Below are 22,740 nucleotides of genomic sequence, written 5' to 3'. Positions count from 1 at the left end.
TTCATTTCCTCACACCTTCGGATTTCAGGTTACTTATTTTTACTAAATTTCGTACTATTTCAAAGATTTCCCGGTAAGAATGCTCTTGCGACTTTCAATACTTATGTAAAAAGAAAATCTATTTTGAGATGGCATATTATGTAGCCCTGTAGCTATAAAGTCAAATCATATTACCTGATCCTTATCAAGCCACCGTTCGCTAATAAATTTTACGAAAGAAGTGAAGTAGGTAATGAAGGGTGAAGTATATTTACCCGTCACCTTGCTAACTAGGGGTATGTTTCTTATACGTACAAAGTTCTTACTTGGTATTGAGGTCGCAATTTTCTCAAGTGGTTAAATGCATAATGCATCTATTTATTACACACTTTAACGATACGCCCTCTATTTACCCAAGTGTACCTACATAAATATAATGATGTGATTGAGGAATTTGATGATAAATATAATCATGATGATAAACAATATTTTCATACGCTTGCACATGTTAAAATTAAATCAAGAACGGAAAAGGTATTCGAACATCATACAGTGACTATAGTACTTATTATAAATCCATTAATTATATGTACGTGATTATTATAAATTACTATAACGTATCTTGTAGTTTATTTTTAAGTTAAACTGAATCTAGGATTCTGTACCGTCTTAATGTAGGCAATGTTTTGAAGTGAGACCTCTGACCTTTGTAGCACTGACGTCACTGCATTGTGTAAGCGAAGTCCTGCCAGTCTTGTGTACAATACAAATTGTATGTAAATATAGTGAATGGAACAGGAAGGGAAGCTGTAAGAACTGAGCTTTTGTAGGCATTGAATTTTTATAAGTAGATACGAGTATTTTATGTACATTTACTACTCAATTTACATTTACATACTACTTTACATCATTTTCTATACTCAAAAATTATATCTTTATGGGTATATTACTCGTAGCGCAGTTCTCAAAACTTTTGGGTGAGCTATAAGCAGGCATCACTTAAAACTCAGAACCTGTGTGCTAAGCTTATAATGCCCATCCGAGCGCATTTAATATACCACTTTGCACATAAATTCCAGATAAATAATTGATACGTAAGTGGAAGTGGTACCTGACTGAGCTATTTCTATTAATATGAATAAGTAGTACAAAATGATTACAACATAATGGTTTTAGTATATACAAATTTGGAAAACGTTGCATGTTGTGCATTTTTATCCATACGTATTGTTTGTTATCCAGTAATAAATTATTCTGAATAATTGCGGTTTTCTTGGTTACGTACAGTTAAAATTCGCATTATAATCTATAATTATACTATGCAAATTGCATAATTATGGAAGCTTCCGTAAGTGCACTGTAAAAGGTTTGACCCCAACCGATTAAATAATTAGGTCAAAACAATAGCCTAGCCGGCAGTAAATAATTATTCAGAAATTAAAAATAATATGGGACAGCGTTTCACGATAGGAAAATTAGGAAATTCTACGATGCTACGAAGCATGCTACGCACTTATTGCCCACGCCGCGCCGCCGTAGCACATTCGTAGCAAATTTAGAAATCATTAGCGGAAATTGTAATATACCTACCTACAATGTTACTATATAGGAATTATAGTAAAAACACAGACTGTACTACTACTTATACATATTTATACAAACATGATAATAATTTAAAGAGTTTCGTTACCAAGGCTCTCAATAGCTCTGACATCTCGGATTACTTGTAAATGGTTAGTATGGGCGTCTGTAAGTTTTACGACGTAACTAACCTTTGTCTGTCTGCGAGATGGTTCAGAATAATCCACTCAAGGTCGGCTTAGATGAAACATAAATTATGTTATTATAGTTTTATGTCAACAACCGAAAAAGAGAGGTGTCATAAGTTTTACGTGTATATGTGTGATGGTTTTTGTTTAAACCCCACCTAAGTTAAATTTTAAAAGATGCACGTAGACGTTTTTTATGCCAAATTCTTGATTAGAATAAAACTGTTATTACCTACAGAACATGTTCAGAAATGGGTAGGTAAACTGGATGCGGAATTTGCTGATATGTTTTATTGCATGAAAAAAAAAGTTTTACACATAAAGTTATTCATCGATACGGTTTAGCTATCTATAAACCTACAGCTACTAGGAATCTATTTTCCAGGGACCGACAGCTGGAAAGGCATACTCGTTGCAATCTTCATTTCCCCTCGCGAGCTTCAGGAAATAACGACTTCAATAGATTCCGCGACTGAGTGTAGCTTTCAAAGTACCCATATACTTTTATAAGCTTGTTTGATTTGGTGAGGAGATTTTTTTTTGTTTTCCGACATAGGCTATTACTATCGGAGCTAACTTCTCATTTTATTTTGAAAAAACTGAACTTTATTTAAACACTTTAAAACCTAGGTATTTCGTATCAAAATTGGTACTGCCGTTCATTTTCTGTATGCTATCCGAGTAAGTATATATTTTTGTAACATTGTGTATAAATAAAATCTATAAATTTCTCCACAAATCAAAAGGAAAAAATGAAAGCTTTTACAGCATTCGCCTATATATACCTACAAATCTATATTTACAAAGGATATCAGTTCTTCCCCGGAAACAGAGCCCTGAGCAAACAGTTTGATTCGAAGAGGCTCAAATAAATGAAAGATGAGTTGCAGAATGTTTTATAATAGATACACACACAACCTATTCTTCGTTGTTTTTGCTAGGGTCGGAGGTGCGCTAATCTCATTGTGTAATGACAAAGTAAATAAGTACAAGTATACCTAAATGATGTATTCTGTCGACGGCATCTAAATGGTTAGGCTAAGCCCCTGTTTCACAATGTCTGGTTAGTCGCTACCTGTCGGATAAAATACATGCTGTCACTGTCTAAAAAATAATAACAGAAAGTGACAGCATGTATTTTATCCGTCAGGTAGCCACTAACCAGACATTGTGAAACAGACCCTAAGTAAATTAAAAAATACAGGTTTCATTTACATTTGGTGTCATCTTGTTGAATTCTATTCTATTCCCTTTGTGGGTGTACGTATATACCTGCACCCGGCTCTCTCGAGTGGAACCTTTGCGCATATCCCCAAGGTCTAAACTGCCTTCTAAGCTTGGTCCATTTCACCACACATGGTCCACAGGTGCTAAATCAGGGTTCCATATCTAATGCAGGTTTCCTCCCGATGAGTTTCTTTTTCCATCTTATTGAAACGATTCGTCCCTTTCTTGGTGAAACTTGCCTTTATTAATAAACCGCATCTTTACTAACGCCCTCTTCCCCTCAGCTATGGCTAACGCTGGCAGAGCGTCACCTGACGTCTCGCGGCGTGGACTGGCCCACGGCGGAGCGCGCCTGCTTCCTCGGCTCTGCAAGGCCGGACGACTCCGAGCTCGGGGCGCAGATCCTCAAGGTATGCCTTCAGATCATCATAATTTATAGTGTGTCCTAGCAGTGGAAATAAGCGAATTTAATAAATAATATGTTCAACTCTACATATCTTTTTTTGGCTTAGTGCGTAACTAGGGCTAACTACATTGGAACTAGCATGAGGAACAGATTACCTTTAGCCCTTATCACGCCCTTATATAAGAGTCCATGCAACGATCCGCACGTTGTGAAACTTATGAGGACTTCAATTAATTTTGTTTTCGTAACTTAAGAAACACTGTTACGAAATGAACTTACGAAAATACATTTTCATCTAAAATGTTGCGAAAGGCTTGAGGGGTTGGAGACCTTGGGCTTCTGCATGAAATTTGATAACGTGAAACTGGCTTTGGTGAGATGTTAATGTCAACAGAGTCGCGAGCACAAGTTTCGATCCTCCGTTAACGTTGCGTATCGTCAACTGTCACTGTCAAAATGTAAGGCAAAGTTAGTTCCAAAAGTGACATTTGTTTTTTCCATATAGTTGAGTGTTAGGCTCCTGGTGCTATGCTTCTGGGAACTCCTAACTTCTTCAATGAAACTCAGATAGAATTTAGACAAAACTGTATTAATTAAAATAGGCGCTGATTGTGCAAAAGGCCGAGAAATTTATGTCGCGCGGTCGCGGAAGGCTGAGCGAGTGTGTGTGCCGCGCCGCGATGTCTCGGAGCTCGCATCGCGCGAGTGGTGGAGGCACGAAGATTGCCGAGGATCCCCGAGGCGATGTAGGCAGATTGTAGGTGTAGGCGTTCCGGTCGGAACATACTCCCCGGGTTGAAGAGCTGTGTCTTCAAGAAGTTGAAACAGGAAGGGGGCATATGTTGTTGTATGCCCTTGTGATGGTACCCTTCTTTGTCAGGATCTCCGCGACTCGGCTGCGGCCATCAGGACCCGGCTTGACGTCGGTCACTCTTCCCAGCAGCCAGAGTAGCGGGGGTTGGTTCACGTCCTTGATCAAGACCATGGTGCCGGTCTTCAAGTCTTGTCCATCTGTCTGCCATTTTGTGCGTTGCTGGAGAAGAGATACATATTCGTTAGCGTAACGCTGCCAAAAATGGTGACGCAACTTCTCAATCCTCTCGTGACGCTCAAGTTGCTGAAGGTTGAAGTCGGCGACCTGAGGACCAGGGACTGAGGTAAGTGGCCGTCCAATTAGGAAATGGGCAGGGGACAAGTAAGAAAGATCAGAAGGATCGGAGGATAGAGGCGTCAAGGGTCTGGAATTTAAAATAGCCTCTATCTGAATCAGACATGTGGAGAGCTCTTCATATGTTAAATGAGTGAGATTAAGTACTCTACGAAGCAAATGTTTGGTGGATTTTACGGCTGATTCCCATAAACCCCCGAAGTGGGGTGAGTAGGCAGGAATGAATTTGAAATCGATGCCATGATTGGCAATGTCTGCCTCTATATCTTTGGAGGAACTTTCAAGAAGACGTGTGAGCTCGTTGAACGCTCCGACGAAGTTGGTGCCGTTGTCGCAGTAGACGCCCTGAGATTTGCCACGACGAGCCGTGAAACGGGAAAAGGCTGCGAGGAATCCCTCCTTAGTGAGGTCGGACACCAGCTCCAGGTGGACGGCTCTGACTGCAAAGCAGACAAACACACAGATATAAGACTTGTGCAATCTGCACCCTCTACCTTTGCGGTCTGCTATCAGCACTGGCCCGGCATAATCTACTCCTACATTTAAGAATGGGAACTCAAGATGTGTTCTTTCAGTAGGTAGATTCCCCATTTTGATTTGGATAGGTTGTGACTTGAAGCGTACACAACGTACACACTGGCGGACAATCTTCTTAGAAAGGTTTTTACCATTTAATGGCCAGTAACTAAGTCGTATGTTGGCTAATAATATTTGAGGTCCAGCATGAAACAAGGCTTTGTGCATGGCTTCGAATATGATTTTGGTTAAATGATGGTTACTGCCAAGTAGTATGGGGTGCTTAACATCATAAGTGTAGTGTGAGTTATCTAAGCGACCACCCACACGGATTATGTCCTGCGAATCAATAAATGGGGAAAGGCTGATTAATTTGTTTTTCTTATGCAAGCTTTGATTATTTTTAAGGATTTTGTATTCATCAGGAAACATTTCCTGTTGGGCAGATCTGATGATAAGGGTCTTTGCTGACTGAAGGTCTGAAGATGTTAAAGAGTGTACGATACAGACATGTATGTAGGTAGATGTATGTACATATAGTACTTATGAGTCAGTCACACGTCGTACGCCCTGACAAACACATGTGTAAACTTACAAGTTGAATAATATACAGTCCATTCAATATTTTATGTGGGTTTTATTACCAGTGCCCCACATTATGGTCCTTCATCGGAATTTATAAATCTATCGTTTGGATCAGGGCGCTGTCGCGAGTGTGGCTCATCTTACATTTCATTGCATTGGCCGTACCAACGCCATTTTTTTACATCGGACTCTCGTCGGACTTTTTTGCGGTTGTGCGGAGCACCGGACTCTTACACTAACATTTACAAGTGCCGTCAATCGTGGACAGTGTTACAAAATTACCAAAGACTTTATCTGGTCTTGCGGAGTGTTTGCTGCAAGTGCACTGCTATAAGTGTTTTCACCGGACTTTGGACTTTACATTACATTACAAGTTGGTTGCTGCTATAAGCAATCGACGCCAGATTGCCCTTGTTGCTTCTGGGAATCATCGGGTCTCGCGGCTATAGTATTTTCTGCGAGTGCACTTCTATAAGTGTGTCACCGAGGTTTGGACTTTACATACAAGTGGATTGCTGCTATAAGCAATCGTTTCCAAATTGCCCTTGTTGCGGCATCTTTACATCGTTTTATGATACAGTTTAAGAGTGAGAGACTATACATTCGAGCTGCATTCATAGTTTTACAAACATTTACATGTGCTAAATTTCATGGTTCACCAATACACGTAGCCATTTCCATCGAATACGGTTGGCCAACATAGCTTCAAGAATTCTACGTCGAGGTTCCTGATTGGTGGAAAACGAGTCAAATTGACCGTTTCCGCTACTGCGAGAGGAGGATAGCTGATCCAATCCGTAGAGGGTTAGAAAGGGACGGCATATCGTCGGGAGCGCTCGTCCCAGGCGGGCCAACTTCGAAAAAAGCAGCGACGCGAGCGCCATCCGCGGTCGGGTGACTGCAACTCGTCGAGTCGGCAATACTCGGAAGCGCTCGTCACAGGCGGGCCAACCTCGAAAAAAGTAGCGACGCGCGCGCCACCCGCGGTCGGGAGACTGCAACTCGTCGCATCGGCAATACTCGGGAACGTTCGTCACAGGCTAGCCAACCTCAGCGGTCAAAAAAGGCGACGCGCGCGCCACCTGCGGGGACCGCGGACCAAGCTTCGATTGATTCGAATTCGACGTTCGACGCCATTTTATCTCTTTGAAAATTTCTTTGTTGTTTGTGTATTTAGTATTTTTCAAAAATATAATATTAATCTATATTAATATAACTAAATACAAGTGTAAAAAGTTATAGAATCTCCAAAATGGAGGAAGATTTAAAGAAATTGAAGGCTGCCAGGGGGCAAGCCAAATGTAGTATCACGAATATTTGTAATTTCACAAACGTGGTTAAAAACTTAGAAGAATGTACGTATTCTCAGCTATTAGTAAAAAAAGATAGGCTTGTTGAGGTATTTCAGAAGTACTGTGATTATACAATAGATATTTCTGTGTTGGATATTTCAGATAAGGAGGAGTTTTTAGAATATGAGGAGAAGTATTTTTGTGCTTTGTCTGCCTTGACTGAGTACCTCACCATGAAACAAGGTTACTCTGCTTCGTCATCAGGAAATGCTTCCACCAGCTTAACTAACAACAATCACACATTCCAACGCTTGCCACCTATCGATATAAAAAAGTTTAGTGGAAAGGTATGTGAATACTATGATTTTATTAATCTTTTCACCAGTGTAATTGCCAATAACTCAAGCTTATCGTCCTGTGACAAGTTTTATTACTTAAAAACATCATTAGAGGGCGAGGCTGCTGATGTAATCAAGCATTTAGGCCTAACTTCTGAAAATTACACAGTAGCATTACAACTTTTGGCTGAGAGATATGATAACAAAATGAAAATAATTAACCACCACATATCTGCTTTATTAGACATAGAATGCCTAACAAAATGTACTGCACCTGCCTTAAGAAACATTGTTGCACAAGCTAAACAGCATCTAGCTGCTTTAAAAACGTTGGAGGTACCAACTGATCAGTGGGATCTCATCATCATTTGTATTTTACAAAGAAAGTTGGACCAACAAACGTTGCGGTATTATTATTTAGAACTTAAAGACGGCTTACATAATTTGCAATCTTTTCTCAAATTTATAGAACAACGAGCTGCTGCGTATGAGACTGTGGCAGATGGCTATAGTTCCAGCTTAAAAAGAGGTCATGCAGTGAGTGGGAGCCGCACCGCAAGTCTGGTAACAACCTCCACCCAAAATAGCAACAACAACAATGACAACTGTAAGTTTTGCAATTCAAAATATCACTTGCTTCACCAGTGTGAGAAGTTTAAGCTATCTAACTACTCAGATAGAATCAACTTTATTGAATCCAATAAGTTGTGTAAATTATGTTTAAGGTTACATAGCCAAAAGTGTAGGTATGCATTTAGGTGTAATATTTGTAAAGAACGGCATAATTCTTTACTGCACCAGGAGAAAAAACCAAAGCAGGTGGCATTGTCTATGAACATGGGTAATAATATTTTATTGCCTACATTAAATGTGGGGTTACATGATAAAAGTGGGAATGTAATTTACACTAAGGCATTATGTGACTCGGGGAGTCAAGTTTCATTAGTGTTACATGATTTAATTAAATCAATTGATTGCAATATTTACAATGAACAGAGTGTCATTACTGGCATTGGTAATGAGACAAATAATATTTCACAAAAGGCTGAATTTACAATTCATTCAACCACAAACCAAGAGGCACTTACATTATCATGCTGTGTAGTGGAGAATATTACGTGCAACATGCCTCAATTTTCAATAGATGCAAAAGAATTAAATATTCCTGATCATGTACAGTTAGGAGATAAAAACTTTTACAAAAAGGAGAAGATAGGTATCCTGTTAGGGTGCGATATTTTCTTTCAATTGCTCTTGCGGGATCAAATCCCAATTGTACCTGGAGGTCTTTGTTTGTATAAAACTTTGTTTGGGTATGTTGTGGCTGGTAAGGTCCCTAGACAGGGTAATACTATACAGGGTGATGAAAATAGTTCAAGCAGTCATCTTTTGAACGTTGAGTCAGAGTCGCAACATAACTTAGAATTATTAAATGAGTTAAATACAAATATAAGTCAACTCTGGGAGTGTGAAAAAATTACTGAAACATTCACAGAGGCTAACACAGAACAAGAACTTGCTGAAAAAATTTATAAAGAGACAGTAGAATTAAAAGAAGGCAGGTTTCATGTTTCATTAACTTTGAAGCAAGATTATGATAAAATAAAGTTAGGAGATTCATTGACAAGAGCTTTACAAAGATTTCACAATTTAGAAAAAAGATTTGCAAAGGACAGGGACCTATTTTTAAAATATAAAGCATTCATTGATGAATATGTATCTTTAGGTCATGCACAGTATATTGAAATTGAAAAATATAATATAGACGATGTTCCATTTTATATTTTACCACATCATCCTGTATTCAATGACAAAAGTAAGACAACAAAGATGAGGGTAGTTTTCGATGGGGGGATGCGTACAAATGAGAATGTGTCATTAAATGACATATTGTTAAATGGACCCACGGTTCAAAATGAATTATTTAACATTCTAACTTTGTTTAGATTTCACAAATATATTCTTATATCTGATATAAAAATGATGTTTAGAAATCTTATGTTAGACGAAAACCACTGCTCATTGCAGAACATTTTATGGCGTGAGACGCCTGAAGAGAACATAAAGGTCATTCAACTTAAAACTGTGACGTATGGGCTTAAATGTTCAAGCTTCCTAGCAACGCGATCTCTGATAGAGCTAGCTGATATGTATGAGGAGGACTATCCCCTAGGAGCTTTTGCATTGAAGCATAATGCATATGTTGATGATATTAATACAGGGTGTAATGACATTGAAGAGCTCAAAGAAACAAAAAGGCAGTTATGTGAACTGTTACAAAAGGGAGGGTTTGAGTTACACAAGTGGTGCTCAAACTGTCCAGAACTTCTCAGGGACATACCACTCGATAAACAAAGTATAAATGAGGTCGATTTATTTAAATCTGAACATGTTTTGATCAAAACTTTAGGTCTTACATATGATGTCAGTACAGACACTTTACGAATTAACTGTCCTGAGCAAAATTTATTAGATATCTACACAAAACGACAGGTATTGAGCTTCATGAGTAAAGTTTTCGATCCGCTAGGTCTAGTAGGGCCAGTTGTAGTGTTAGCAAAAATTATTATGCAGAGAACTTGGGCTTGTAAAATTCAGTGGGATCAGCCTATCCCCCAAGAACTAAACAGTGTTTTTGTAAATTTTGCAAAAAATTTATTTAAAATGAATGTTAGCGTTCCTAGGTGCATAAATACAGTATCTGTTAAACAGATAGATCTTGTAGGATTCTCCGATGCATCCAGCAAGGCACATGGTTGCTGCTTGTACATAAGGGTCATTGACTCTGAAGGAAATATAAGTGTAACTTTATTGTGCTCCAAATCTAGAATAAATCCATTAAAACAGCTTAGTATTCCTAGGCTTGAATTAAACAGCGCGTTGTTATTAGCGCATCTTGTAAAAAAGGTTTACGATGAAATAAACAAATTAAATATTAATCCCTGTGTGTATCTACATTCTGATTCACAGATAACGTTGGCTTGGCTTAAAACCGAGCCCCAACAGCTGACAGTTTATGTTTCAAATAGGGTAAAGACTATACAAGAAGAAACTCAGGGTTTCTCGTGGTTTTATGTAAACAGTCATGAAAACCCAGCAGACGCCTTATCGAGAGGAGTTGAACCTCATTTATTAGAGACAAATGAGCTGTGGTGGCGAGGACCTGGCTTTTTATATTGTAAAGAATTCCCCAACAATAGGGACAATTTCACGATGCCAACTGATATACCTGAAACAAAGGTTTGTTTGGCGGTAGATAAAGCTGAAAAACAAGAAAAACTTGAAGTGTTTTCTAAGTTTTCAAGCTTAAACAAATTAATACGTGTGATGGGATATGTTTATAGATTCATTAACATATGTAGAAAAAAGGCTAAAAGAAATGCAGGTCGTTTATCTTGTCAAGAAGTAGATGCTTCATTAAAAATGATCATTAAGTATGATCAACAACAGCATTTCAAAGAGGAAATCGCATGTTTATCTTTAGGGAAAGAAATTGCATCACATTTAAAGGCATTAAATCCGTTTGTTGACGGCATGGGTCTTATGCGAGTAGGTGGAAGGTTACAACATGCTGACCTACCTTACTATCAAAAACACCCAATCATATTAGCCAAAAAAATCTAATATAACCCATCTAATTATTGAAAATGAGCATAAAACTTTGATGCATGCAGGTCAAAAATTGATGTACGCTTCCTTGAGCCAAAGATACCATATAGTAAACGGCTTAAGGGAAATTAAGCATGTAGTACACAAATGTCTCATATGTTTCAAATTGAAGGCAAAAACGTCAGAGCAGCTGATGGGATCTCTGCCTCCAGACCGAGTCAACCCAAGTAGGTGTTTTGAAAAGGTAGGCATTGATTTTGGAGGTCCATTCATAGTAAAAATGCATCGTATAAGAAAAGCTCTTACGTACAAGGCATACATATTATTGTTTGTCTGTTTTGCCACAAAGGCAATTCATATTGAACTTGCATCTAGTTTAACAACTGAATGTTTTTTGCAGTGTCTGAAAAGATTTATAGCTAGGCGTAATAAGCCCTCTGTTATATATTGTGACAATGCTTCGACCTTTAAAGGCGCGAATAACGAATTAAACGGATTGTATAAGTTACAAGCTAATCAACAGCACCAAGACCTGATTCTTGATTTTACTACTAGTGCAGGCATAGATTTTAGCTTCATTCCAAGCTACTCACCAGTGTTTGGAGGCCTTTGGGAAGCCGGAATTAAAAGTGCCAAAGGACACATTAAAAGAGTGGTGGGTAATCAAATATTAACTTATGAGGAGTTAAATTCAGTTGTTATACAAATAGAGGGAATTTTGAATTCAAGACCACTGTTGTCTTTACAAACAGCTGACTTTAATAATATGTCTTACATAACACCAGGGCACTTCCTTACAGGTGCCACCTTGAGCACTGTTCCTGAACCTAATATCAGTAACATACCAATCAACCGTTTAAAATTTTGGAAACAGTGCAGTCACATGACTCAATGTTTCTGGAAATCATGGTCTAGAGAGTACCTCATGCAACTTCAGAGTAGGCCTAAATGGCGTAAGCCACTACCTAACATATCAAAGGGTATGTTGGTCATCTTACGAATTGATAATGCCCCTCCTTTGGTTTGGCCTATGGCTCGTGTGGTGGAGACATTCCCTGGTGCAGATGGGAAGGTAAGGGCCTTAACTGTCATCACACCAAAAGGCACAGTAATGCGTACTAGTATAGGTAAGGTTTGTCTTTTGCCTATAGAAGACAATCAGAATCAAATCTGAGGACATAAGGTTGCTATCTGGTTGTTTTCAGGATTGCTGTGTGAATCTCACTCACTCACGGTTAGGTATATAATAATAAAATGTATTCTAATACATAGGTTAGGTCATAGAAAGATTCTAGGCCATTGTTAAGTTTTGTCGTTAAAATTCCTAGTTACTACAGGAAATTACGAAGTAAAAAATAACTTAAAATAAGATTTAGTTTAAGTAATAAAGTAGAAATAAGCATTTGTCATAAGAACATCTTGTTCCTTTTTGTTGTGTAATGGTTAAACTATTCAGTATCATTTCAACACATTCTCAGTATCACAAAAATAGTTTAAAAATTGCTCATAGTACCTAATTATATGAAAGGTTGTAAATTGTTAATAGTTTTTCATAAGTACTTACAAAGGTATAATATAATAACAGCTCTAAGCATCAACATGAAAGAAATTGATAAAACATTAATTTGTCTGTTTCCACTTACTGATACTTAATAGGTACATACCTACTGTGTTTTCTTACTTGCAAAAATAAAACCACCTTTTTTAATATGTTTGTATAAATTTATATTTGTTAGGATATATCTTTATGATGTACACATCATGTTGTCAAGCAATAAATTTAAATTGAAACTAAATGAGTAAACACCTAAAAATATGTAGTAGGTCAATCCTATTGTAACTACTTTAAATTAAAAATAGAAAACTTTTAATGTTTGTTCAATACTTTTAGCTTTTAAGTAGTTTATCTTGCTGGGCCCCCAGTTATGTACGATACAGACATGTATGTAGGTAGATGTATGTACATATAGTACTTATGAGTCAGTCACACGTCGTACGCCCTGACAAACACATGTGTAAACTTACAAGTTGAATAATATACAGTCCATTCAATATTTTATGTGGGTTTTATTACCAGTGCCCCACAAAGAGCCTGAGCTTTTAGGGTTAGATTTACAATTTTGAATGAATCTGAGTACGTAAGCAATAACTCGGATTAACTTTGTTATTGATGAAGATTTATGAATGAGGGCAGAAATTAAATTATTAGAGCTGCAGTCATTGGTTTCATCTGCAACATCCGCGTGCATCACAACTTCAGGCAGTACAAGATTTTGTAAGAGGGGAGATGGGGGAAAATCGATTTCTTTATGTTTGAGGAAATCGGGACCTGACCACCAAAGAGTTGAAGAGCCAATGGAATCAGCTTTCATCCCCCGTGAGTTTAAATCAGCCGGGTTGCTTTTAGACGGCACGTAGCTCCACGTCTGGTTGATCGTAGCTTCTTGAATTTCGCTCACTCTGTTGCGGACGAAACTATTGAGTCTACTCGGTGACGCAGACAGCCATCCCAGCACAATGGTAGAGTCGCACCAGAAGTAGCAGTGGCTCAAAGGAAGGGTAAGTGACTGGCGTACCTTAAGGTAGAGACGTGTGCCTAACAACGCGCCACACAACTCTAGGCGAGGGATCGTGGATGCTTTGATGGGTGAAACCTTGTTTTTTGATGCTAGCAGGCGAACACTGACGGAGCCGTCGACTGCTACTGCTCTTACATAGACACACGCCCCGTATGCCTTTTCAGAAGCGTCTGTAAAGGTGTGGTATTCAATTAAAACTGAAGAGTCACATAAGACCCAGCGAGGAATGCGGATGGAATTAAGAGCTGGAAGTGACTGAATAAAATCATTGAATTTAAGTTTTATGTCTGTGGGAACGCTAGAGTCCCAATCACATTTTTGAATCCACAGATGTTGTAAGAGCATTTTAGCCAGTACCACACATGGTCCTACTAGGCCCATGGGGTCAAAGACCTGGCTAACAATTGATAGTATGGTACGTTTTGTAATTTTGTTTGGGACAGTCAATTCAATTGTAAAAAACAAGTTATCTACATTAGAATCCCAATACAGGCCGAGAGTTTTACTGGGGGAAGCATCATTTAAGTTGAGGGTTTTTTCTATGTTGTGTTTGTCAAAATTTGAAATTGATTCTAATATTGATTTACTGTTCGACTGCCACTTTCTAAGATTAAATTTTGCTGATCCGAGCGTCTGAACAACCCCATTGCATAGCTCGACAACTGAGTCTACTGTGTCTCCTCCGCTTAAGAAATCGTCTACGTAAAAATCGTGCTTGATAGAGTCTCTTACTGCTGGTTCTGTAGACTGGTCTGCGAGTGACGTTAAACATTTGGTTGCGAGATATGCGGCTGCAGCTGTTCCATAAGTCAAAGTTTTAAGAGTGTAGGATTTTAAGGGCTCGGATCTGTCAAATCTGAATAATATTTGTTGTAACGAGCGCTGATGAGGCTCTACTAAAACTGCACGGTACATTTTTTCGACGTCACCCGTTACAACAAATTTATGTTGCCTAAATCGCAATAAGATTGATAGCAAGTCGTCCTGAACTGTTGGCCCTACCATCTGGATATCGTTGAAAGACTTGCCTGAGCTGGTACGGGCTGAGCAGTCGTACACGACTCTCAATTTTGTGGTGGTGCTGGACTCTCGAACCACCCCATGATGTGGCATGTAGTATTTTTTATCAGAAGAATGATGCAATGTATTTTCTGACATGTGATCAAGAGCGATGTATTCATGCATGAATTTTAAATATCTGTCCTTTAAAAGAGAATCGCGCTCCAGCTTGCGCTCTAAGGCGTAGAATCTACGCTGAGCCATTGTATAAGAGTCACCTAGGCTTTCAGGCGAGTCTTTCAACGGTATCGTTACCACAAATTGACCATTATCGTCGCGACGTGTGGTTTTCTGAAAGAGTTCCTCACAGGCTTGTTCCTCATTGGAGAAACACTTTCCGGCAGGTACCGAGTCCAACTCCCAAAAACGAGTAAGTTGGTCTGACTCTTCAGTCGAAAGAAAGTGACATGCTGGGGGTTGATGACGATTCATTGATGTATGTACACACCCTGATATAAGCCAACCGAATTGTGATGATTGCAAGTTAGGTTGTTTATGACCTAGCTTAATTGAGTTGGAACCTAAGACGTCCCAAAATACTTCAGCGCCAACTAAGATGTCAACAACTGAAGGTATGTTGAAGGTAGGATCTGCTAGCTGAAGACCTGGCGGTATGGGAATCGACTGTGTGTCTATGTAAGAGCCAGGGAGAGCAGTTGTGATTTTAGGTAGAATGTAACAACCTATGTTTGTCCTATAGTCACCCACGCAAGAATAAATAGTTACGTCACACATTTCAGAGGAGCTAGAAACTTGATCATTTATACCTGAGACGGTGGAGCTGGTGCTGCGTCTTACCAAGCCCAGCTTGCCACAGAGGTCTTGGGTGATGAAGTTGGAGGTGCTCCCGTTGTCTAGGAGAAGTCTAGCAGAGTGCAGGTTCCCATCGACGTCGGCAACTCTCGCCATAGCTGTGGAAAGCAGGACAATACCTCTGTTACATGCGGATGTTGGAGAAGAAATAATGTTGGTGGACAATGCTACATTGTCACCGTTGTCATTCTCTTGAAAGATTTCCCTGTGAAGCAGGGTGTTGTGCCTATATTTGCAATATTTGCAATGAGACAACGTGCATGATTTTGCAGAATGACCTGGCCTGAGGCAATTCATACAAACATTGCTCTCAGAAGCTTTCTTTATTCTTGCCTCAATGTCGAGTTTTCTAAAAGATTCACAAGTGAATAGAAAATGAGCATCTGAGCACATAGGGCATTTGTTTTTATGTTGAAATGGTTTATGTTTTGTTGTTGAATGAAAGTTTTTTATTTGTTTATTGGAATCCTGATGGGAACTAATAGTTGTGGCTGATGATGATGATGACGACTTGTTTTTATTTACGAACTTGCTGTTGTCGTTTAAAGTTTCGATTAGATCTGCCCTATTCGACAAAAATGACGTGAATTGTTTTAAAGATGGTGAAGAGTTTATTGAATTTTTGAACTCTTCCCATTGCCTGTTGGTCGAGGGGTCTAATTTTTTGGTCATGATGAAGATAATTAAGGTGTCCCAATTATCCACTGGTTCACCGAGTGAAGACAGTGCACGCAGATTTTTGTTGGTGACATCAATGACATTTCTAAGGGCTTGGCTTGATTCCCGTTGGATAGGTTCAACATTGAACAGAGCCTGGACGTGATTGTTGACGAGAAGGCGAGTGTTGTCGTACCGTTCGCTGAGTAACTGCCAAGCAATGTCGTAGTTCGCCTCCGTCAAGTCCAAACTTTGCACAATAATTGATGCACTACCTTTCAATGCTGCGCGAAGATAATGGAATTTGTTAATGTTTGATATGGAACTATTATTATGTATGAGAGAAATATACGTATCTCGGAATTGGAGCCAGTGCTGATAGTCGCCGTCAAAGTGAGGTAAGTCTATCTTGGGAAGTCTCACGAAGTCGTGCTTGCAACCAGAGCCGCTGGAGCGGGCGCCGTCCAGGCTGGGCGCGGGGGCGGCAGGGGCGGGCGCGGCGGCCAGCAGCTCGCGCGCGCGGGACAGCTGCGCGTAGTACTGCGTCTCGAACTGCTCGCGCTCGCCGTACCGCTCGTCCACGTCCTCCGACAACAGCTCCAGCTCCGTCTGTAACGCGTCGAATTCACTATACAGCACTTCCAATCTACTGACACGCATTTCTAATTCTAATACCTGGGATGGAGTAAGAGAATGACCACTATCAGGCATTAGTTTTAAAAAGGTCATGAACTGGGTCATTTTTGCTTTGTAGCTTCCACGCTTCTTAACAAGCTCCCCCAATTTAGCGACAGACATAATGAAGATTTAAGGCAAAAGAAAGATGTCTAAGCTATAAGAAAGGCGGGATTAAGCAGTTAAAAGTTAAGCAAATAAGTTAAGTTACTCACATACAAAGAAGTACCTAAGATGAGTAACACTGTAAGTGTACGATAAAGAGCGTGAAAAAAAATAAGCCACAAATATTAATAAACCTACTATAGGTATGGTAAGACAGCTGTTATTAATGTATAACTAAGAGAAATGCACAAATAAATGTCTAAAGGAATTTACGTATTACGTAACAAGCCACGTTGTACGATTCAAGACAAGTATAAAATAACAAAGTATTTCGCAATTCTACACTGAAAAAAGATGTTTTAATAAGCAAGTAACGTGAATAACAGATAAAATAAATGTATTTGTGTGTATCTATAACTGGAGAATGTTATTCAATGCAAGCCATAAAACACGCTTAACCTTGACATTGACGACGGCTAGCTGATAAGCGAACAAAAGGTGCTAATGGGTTTTTAAGTGCGTTGAATTTTATTGCTATTATGAATGAACAGCTGATGTGTAAATGATTATGCTATATTTACTTATAATAATATGATTATGAAATTATGAAATTATGGCAGATTGTAGGTGTAGGCGTTCCGGTCGGAACATACTCCCCGGGTTGAAGAGCTGTGTCTTCAAGAAGTTGAAACAGGAAGGGGGCATATGTTGTTGTATGCCCTTGTGATGGTACCCTTCTTTGTCAGGATCTCCGCGACTCGGCTGCGGCCATCAGGACCCGGCTTGACGTCGGTCACTCTTCCCAGCAGCCAGAGTAGCGGGGGTTGGTTCACGTCCTTGATCAAGACCATGGTGCCGGTCTTCAAGTCTTGTCCATCTGTCTGCCATTTTGTGCGTTGCTGGAGAAGAGATACATATTCGTTAGCGTAACGCTGCCAAAAATGGTGACGCAACTTCTCAATCCTCTCGTGACGCTCAAGTTGCTGAAGGTTGAAGTCGGCGACCTGAGGACCAGGGACTGAGGTAAGTGGCCGTCCAATTAGGAAATGGGCAGGGGACAAGTAAGAAAGATCAGAAGGATCGGAGGATAGAGGCGTCAAGGGTCTGGAATTTAAAATAGCCTCTATCTGAATCAGACATGTGGAGAGCTCTTCATATGTTAAATGAGTGAGATTAAGTACTCTACGAAGCAAATGTTTGGTGGATTTTACGGCTGATTCCCATAAACCCCCGAAGTGGGGTGAGTAGGCAGGAATGAATTTGAAATCGATGCCATGATTGGCAATGTCTGCCTCTATATCTTTGGAGGAACTTTCAAGAAGACGTGTGAGCTCGTTGAACGCTCCGACGAAGTTGGTGCCGTTGTCGCAGTAGACGCGCTGAGATTTGCCACGACGAGCCGTGAAACGGGAAAAGGCTGCGAGGAATCCCTCCTTAGTGAGGTCGGACACCAGCTCCAGGTGGACGGCTCTGACTGCAAAGCAGACAAACACACAGATATAAGACTTGTGCAATCTGCACCCTCTACCTTTGCGGTCTGCTATCAGCACTGGCCCGGCATAATCTACTCCTACATTTAAGAATGGGAACTCAAGATGTGTTCTTTCAGTAGGTAGATTCCCCATTTTGATTTGGATAGGTTGTGACTTGAAGCGTACACAACGTACACACTGGCGGACAATCTTCTTAGAAAGGTTTTTACCATTTAATGGCCAGTAACTAAGTCGTATGTTGGCTAATAATATTTGAGGTCCAGCATGAAACAAGGCTTTGTGCATGGCTTCGAATATGATTTTGGTTAAATGATGGTTACTGCCAAGTAGTATGGGGTGCTTAACATCATAAGTGTAGTGTGAGTTATCTAAGCGACCACCCACACGGATTATGTCCTGCGAATCAATAAATGGGGAAAGGCTGATTAATTTGTTTTTCTTATGCAAGCTTTGATTATTTTTAAGGATTTTGTATTCATCAGGAAACATTTCCTGTTGGGCAGATCTGATGATAAGGGTCTTTGCTGACTGAAGGTCTGAAGATGTTAAAGAGCCTGAGCTTTTAGGGTTAGATTTACAATTTTGAATGAATCTGAGTACGTAAGCAATAACTCGGATTAACTTTGTTATTGATGAAGATTTATGAATGAGGGCAGAAATTAAATTATTAGAGCTGCAGTCATTGGTTTCATCTGCAACATCCGCGTGCATCACAACTTCAGGCAGTACAAGATTTTGTAAGAGGGGAGATGGGGGAAAATCGATTTCTTTATGTTTGAGGAAATCGGGACCTGACCACCAAAGAGTTGAAGAGCCAATGGAATCAGCTTTCATCCCCCGTGAGTTTAAATCAGCCGGGTTGCTTTTAGACGGCACGTAGCTCCACGTCTGGTTGATCGTAGCTTCTTGAATTTCGCTCACTCTGTTGCGGACGAAACTATTGAGTCTACTCGGTGACGCAGACAGCCATCCCAGCACAATGGTAGAGTCGCACCAGAAGTAGCAGTGGCTCAAAGGAAGGGTAAGTGACTGGCGTACCTTAAGGTAGAGACGTGTGCCTAACAACGCGCCACACAACTCTAGGCGAGGGATCGTGGATGCTTTGATGGGTGAAACCTTGTTTTTTGATGCTAGCAGGCGAACACTGACGGAGCCGTCGACTGCTACTGCTCTTACATAGACACACGCCCCGTATGCCTTTTCAGAAGCGTCTGTAAAGGTGTGGTATTCAATTAAAACTGAAGAGTCACATAAGACCCAGCGAGGAATGCGGATGGAATTAAGAGCTGGAAGTGACTGAATAAAATCATTGAATTTAAGTTTTATGTCTGTGGGAACGCTAGAGTCCCAATCACATTTTTGAATCCACAGATGTTGTAAGAGCATTTTAGCCAGTACCACACATGGTCCTACTAGGCCCATGGGGTCAAAGACCTGGCTAACAATTGATAGTATGGTACGTTTTGTAATTTTGTTTGGGACAGTCAATTCAATTGTAAAAAACAAGTTATCTACATTAGAATCCCAATACAGGCCGAGAGTTTTACTGGGGGAAGCATCATTTAAGTTGAGGGTTTTTTCTATGTTGTGTTTGTCAAAATTTGAAATTGATTCTAATATTGATTTACTGTTCGACTGCCACTTTCTAAGATTAAATTTTGCTGATCCGAGCGTCTGAACAACCCCATTGCATAGCTCGACAACTGAGTCTACTGTGTCTCCTCCGCTTAAGAAATCGTCTACGTAAAAATCGTGCTTGATAGAGTCTCTTACTGCTGGTTCTGTAGACTGGTCTGCGAGTGACGTTAAACATTTGGTTGCGAGATATGCGGCTGCAGCTGTTCCATAAGTCAAAGTTTTAAGAGTGTAGGATTTTAAGGGCTCGGATCTGTCAAATCTGAATAATATTTGTTGTAACGAGCGCTGATGAGGCTCTACTAAAACTGCACGGTACATTTTTTCGACGTCACCCGTTACAACAAATTTATGTTGCCTAAATCGCAATAAGATTGATAGCAAGTCGTCCTGAACTGTTGGCCCTACCATCTGGATATCGTTGAAAGACTTGCCTGAGCTGGTACGGGCTGAGCAGTCGTACACGACTCTCAATTTTGTGGTGGTGCTGGACTCTCGAACCACCCCATGATGTGGCATGTAGTATTTTTTATCAGAAGAATGATGCAATGTATTTTCTGACATGTGATCAAGAGCGATGTATTCATGCATGAATTTTAAATATCTGTCCTTTAAAAGAGAATCGCGCTCCAGCTTGCGCTCTAAGGCGTAGAATCTACGCTGAGCCATTGTATAAGAGTCACCTAGGCTTTCAGGCGAGTCTTTCAACGGTATCGTTACCACAAATTGACCATTATCGTCGCGACGTGTGGTTTTCTGAAAGAGTTCCTCACAGGCTTGTTCCTCATTGGAGAAACACTTTCCGGCAGGTACCGAGTCCAACTCCCAAAAACGAGTAAGTTGGTCTGACTCTTCAGTCGAAAGAAAGTGACATGCTGGGGGTTGATGACGATTCATTGATGTATGTACACACCCTGATATAAGCCAACCGAATTGTGATGATTGCAAGTTAGGTTGTTTATGACCTAGCTTAATTGAGTTGGAACCTAAGACGTCCCAAAATACTTCAGCGCCAACTAAGATGTCAACAACTGAAGGTATGTTGAAGGTAGGATCTGCTAGCTGAAGACCTGGCGGTATGGGAATCGACTGTGTGTCTATGTAAGAGCCAGGGAGAGCAGTTGTGATTTTAGGTAGAATGTAACAACCTATGTTTGTCCTATAGTCACCCACGCAAGAATAAATAGTTACGTCACACATTTCAGAGGAGCTAGAAACTTGATCATTTATACCTGAGACGGTGGAGCTGGTGCTGCGTCTTACCAAGCCCAGCTTGCCACAGAGGTCTTGGGTGATGAAGTTGGAGGTGCTCCCGTTGTCTAGGAGAAGTCTAGCAGAGTGCAGGTTCCCATCGACGTCGGCAACTCTCGCCATAGCTGTGGAAAGCAGGACAATACCTCTGTTACATGCGGATGTTGGAGAAGAAATAATGTTGGTGGACAATGCTACATTGTCACCGTTGTCATTCTCTTGAAAGATTTCCCTGTGAAGCAGGGTGTTGTGCCTATATTTGCAATATTTGCAATGAGACAACGTGCATGATTTTGCAGAATGACCTGGCCTGAGGCAATTCATACAAACATTGCTCTCAGAAGCTTTCTTTATTCTTGCCTCAATGTCGAGTTTTCTAAAAGATTCACAAGTGAATAGAAAATGAGCATCTGAGCACATAGGGCATTTGTTTTTATGTTGAAATGGTTTATGTTTTGTTGTTGAATGAAAGTTTTTTATTTGTTTATTGGAATCCTGATGGGAACTAATAGTTGTGGCTGATGATGATGATGACGACTTGTTTTTATTTACGAACTTGCTGTTGTCGTTTAAAGTTTCGATTAGATCTGCCCTATTCGACAAAAATGACGTGAATTGTTTTAAAGATGGTGAAGAGTTTATTGAATTTTTGAACTCTTCCCATTGCCTGTTGGTCGAGGGGTCTAATTTTTTGGTCATGATGAAGATAATTAAGGTGTCCCAATTATCCACTGGTTCACCGAGTGAAGACAGTGCACGCAGATTTTTGTTGGTGACATCAATGACATTTCTAAGGGCTTGGCTTGATTCCCGTTGGATAGGTTCAACATTGAACAGAGCCTGGACGTGATTGTTGACGAGAAGGCGAGTGTTGTCGTACCGTTCGCTGAGTAACTGCCAAGCAATGTCGTAGTTCGCCTCCGTCAAGTCCAAACTTTGCACAATAATTGATGCACTACCTTTCAATGCTGCGCGAAGATAATGGAATTTGTTAATGTTTGATATGGAACTATTATTATGTATGAGAGAAATATACGTATCTCGGAATTGGAGCCAGTGCTGATAGTCGCCGTCAAAGTGAGGTAAGTCTATCTTGGGAAGTCTCACGAAGTCGTGCTTGCAACCAGAGCCGCTGGAGCGGGCGCCGTCCAGGCTGGGCGCGGGGGCGGCAGGGGCGGGCGCGGCGGCCAGCAGCTCGCGCGCGCGGGACAGCTGCGCGTAGTACTGCGTCTCGAACTGCTCGCGCTCGCCGTACCGCTCGTCCACGTCCTCCGACAACAGCTCCAGCTCCGTCTGTAACGCGTCGAATTCACTATACAGCACTTCCAATCTACTGACACGCATTTCTAATTCTAATACCTGGGATGGAGTAAGAGAATGACCACTATCAGGCATTAGTTTTAAAAAGGTCATGAACTGGGTCATTTTTGCTTTGTAGCTTCCACGCTTCTTAACAAGCTCCCCCAATTTAGCGACAGACATAATGAAGATTTAAGGCAAAAGAAAGATGTCTAAGCTATAAGAAAGGCGGGATTAAGCAGTTAAAAGTTAAGCAAATAAGTTAAGTTACTCACATACAAAGAA

The 22,740-nt window shown here is 40.3% G+C and overlaps 3 protein-coding genes across 4 annotated transcripts; 1 reads left to right on the top strand and 2 right to left on the bottom strand.

Moving 5' to 3' along the window:
- Positions 1-3,951: 3,951 nt before the first annotated feature.
- LOC125488528 lies at positions 3,952-16,738 on the bottom strand. The gene is made up of 2 exons (XM_048629086.1): positions 15,295-16,738; positions 3,952-4,989 (listed from the first exon to the last, which is right to left on the bottom strand). Exons 1-2 carry the CDS (start codon positions 16,736-16,738, stop codon positions 4,193-4,195), a joined length of 2,241 nt encoding a protein of 746 aa, XP_048485043.1. The 3' UTR covers positions 3,952-4,192.
- LOC105391863 lies at positions 5,565-11,669 on the top strand. 2 transcript variants are annotated; one of them, XM_038116839.2, is made up of 2 exons: positions 5,565-7,005; positions 7,105-11,669. In XM_038116839.2, the coding sequence occupies exons 1-2, from the start codon at positions 6,903-6,905 to the stop codon at positions 10,902-10,904; spliced, it is 3,903 nt and encodes a 1,300-aa protein (XP_037972767.2). In that variant the 5' UTR covers positions 5,565-6,902; the 3' UTR covers positions 10,905-11,669. The 2 variants fall into 2 exon arrangements, with proteins under 2 accessions (XP_037972767.2, XP_037972770.2); XM_038116842.2 differs by having other exon boundaries at positions 5,565-7,289; positions 7,750-11,669.
- A 666-nt stretch (positions 16,739-17,404) lies between the features above and the next one.
- LOC105390599 lies at positions 17,405-22,581 on the bottom strand. The gene is made up of 2 exons (XM_048629085.1): positions 21,169-22,581; positions 17,405-17,676 (listed from the first exon to the last, which is right to left on the bottom strand). Exons 1-2 carry the CDS (start codon positions 22,579-22,581, stop codon positions 17,455-17,457), a joined length of 1,635 nt encoding a protein of 544 aa, XP_048485042.1. The 3' UTR covers positions 17,405-17,454.
- Positions 22,582-22,740: the final 159 nt, after the last annotated feature.

This window comes from Plutella xylostella, chromosome 22 (genome assembly GCF_932276165.1).
Source record: "Plutella xylostella chromosome 22, ilPluXylo3.1, whole genome shotgun sequence".
Lineage (NCBI taxonomy): Eukaryota > Metazoa > Arthropoda > Insecta > Lepidoptera > Plutellidae > Plutella > Plutella xylostella.
This window is presented reverse-complemented; position numbering and strand designations above follow the sequence as displayed.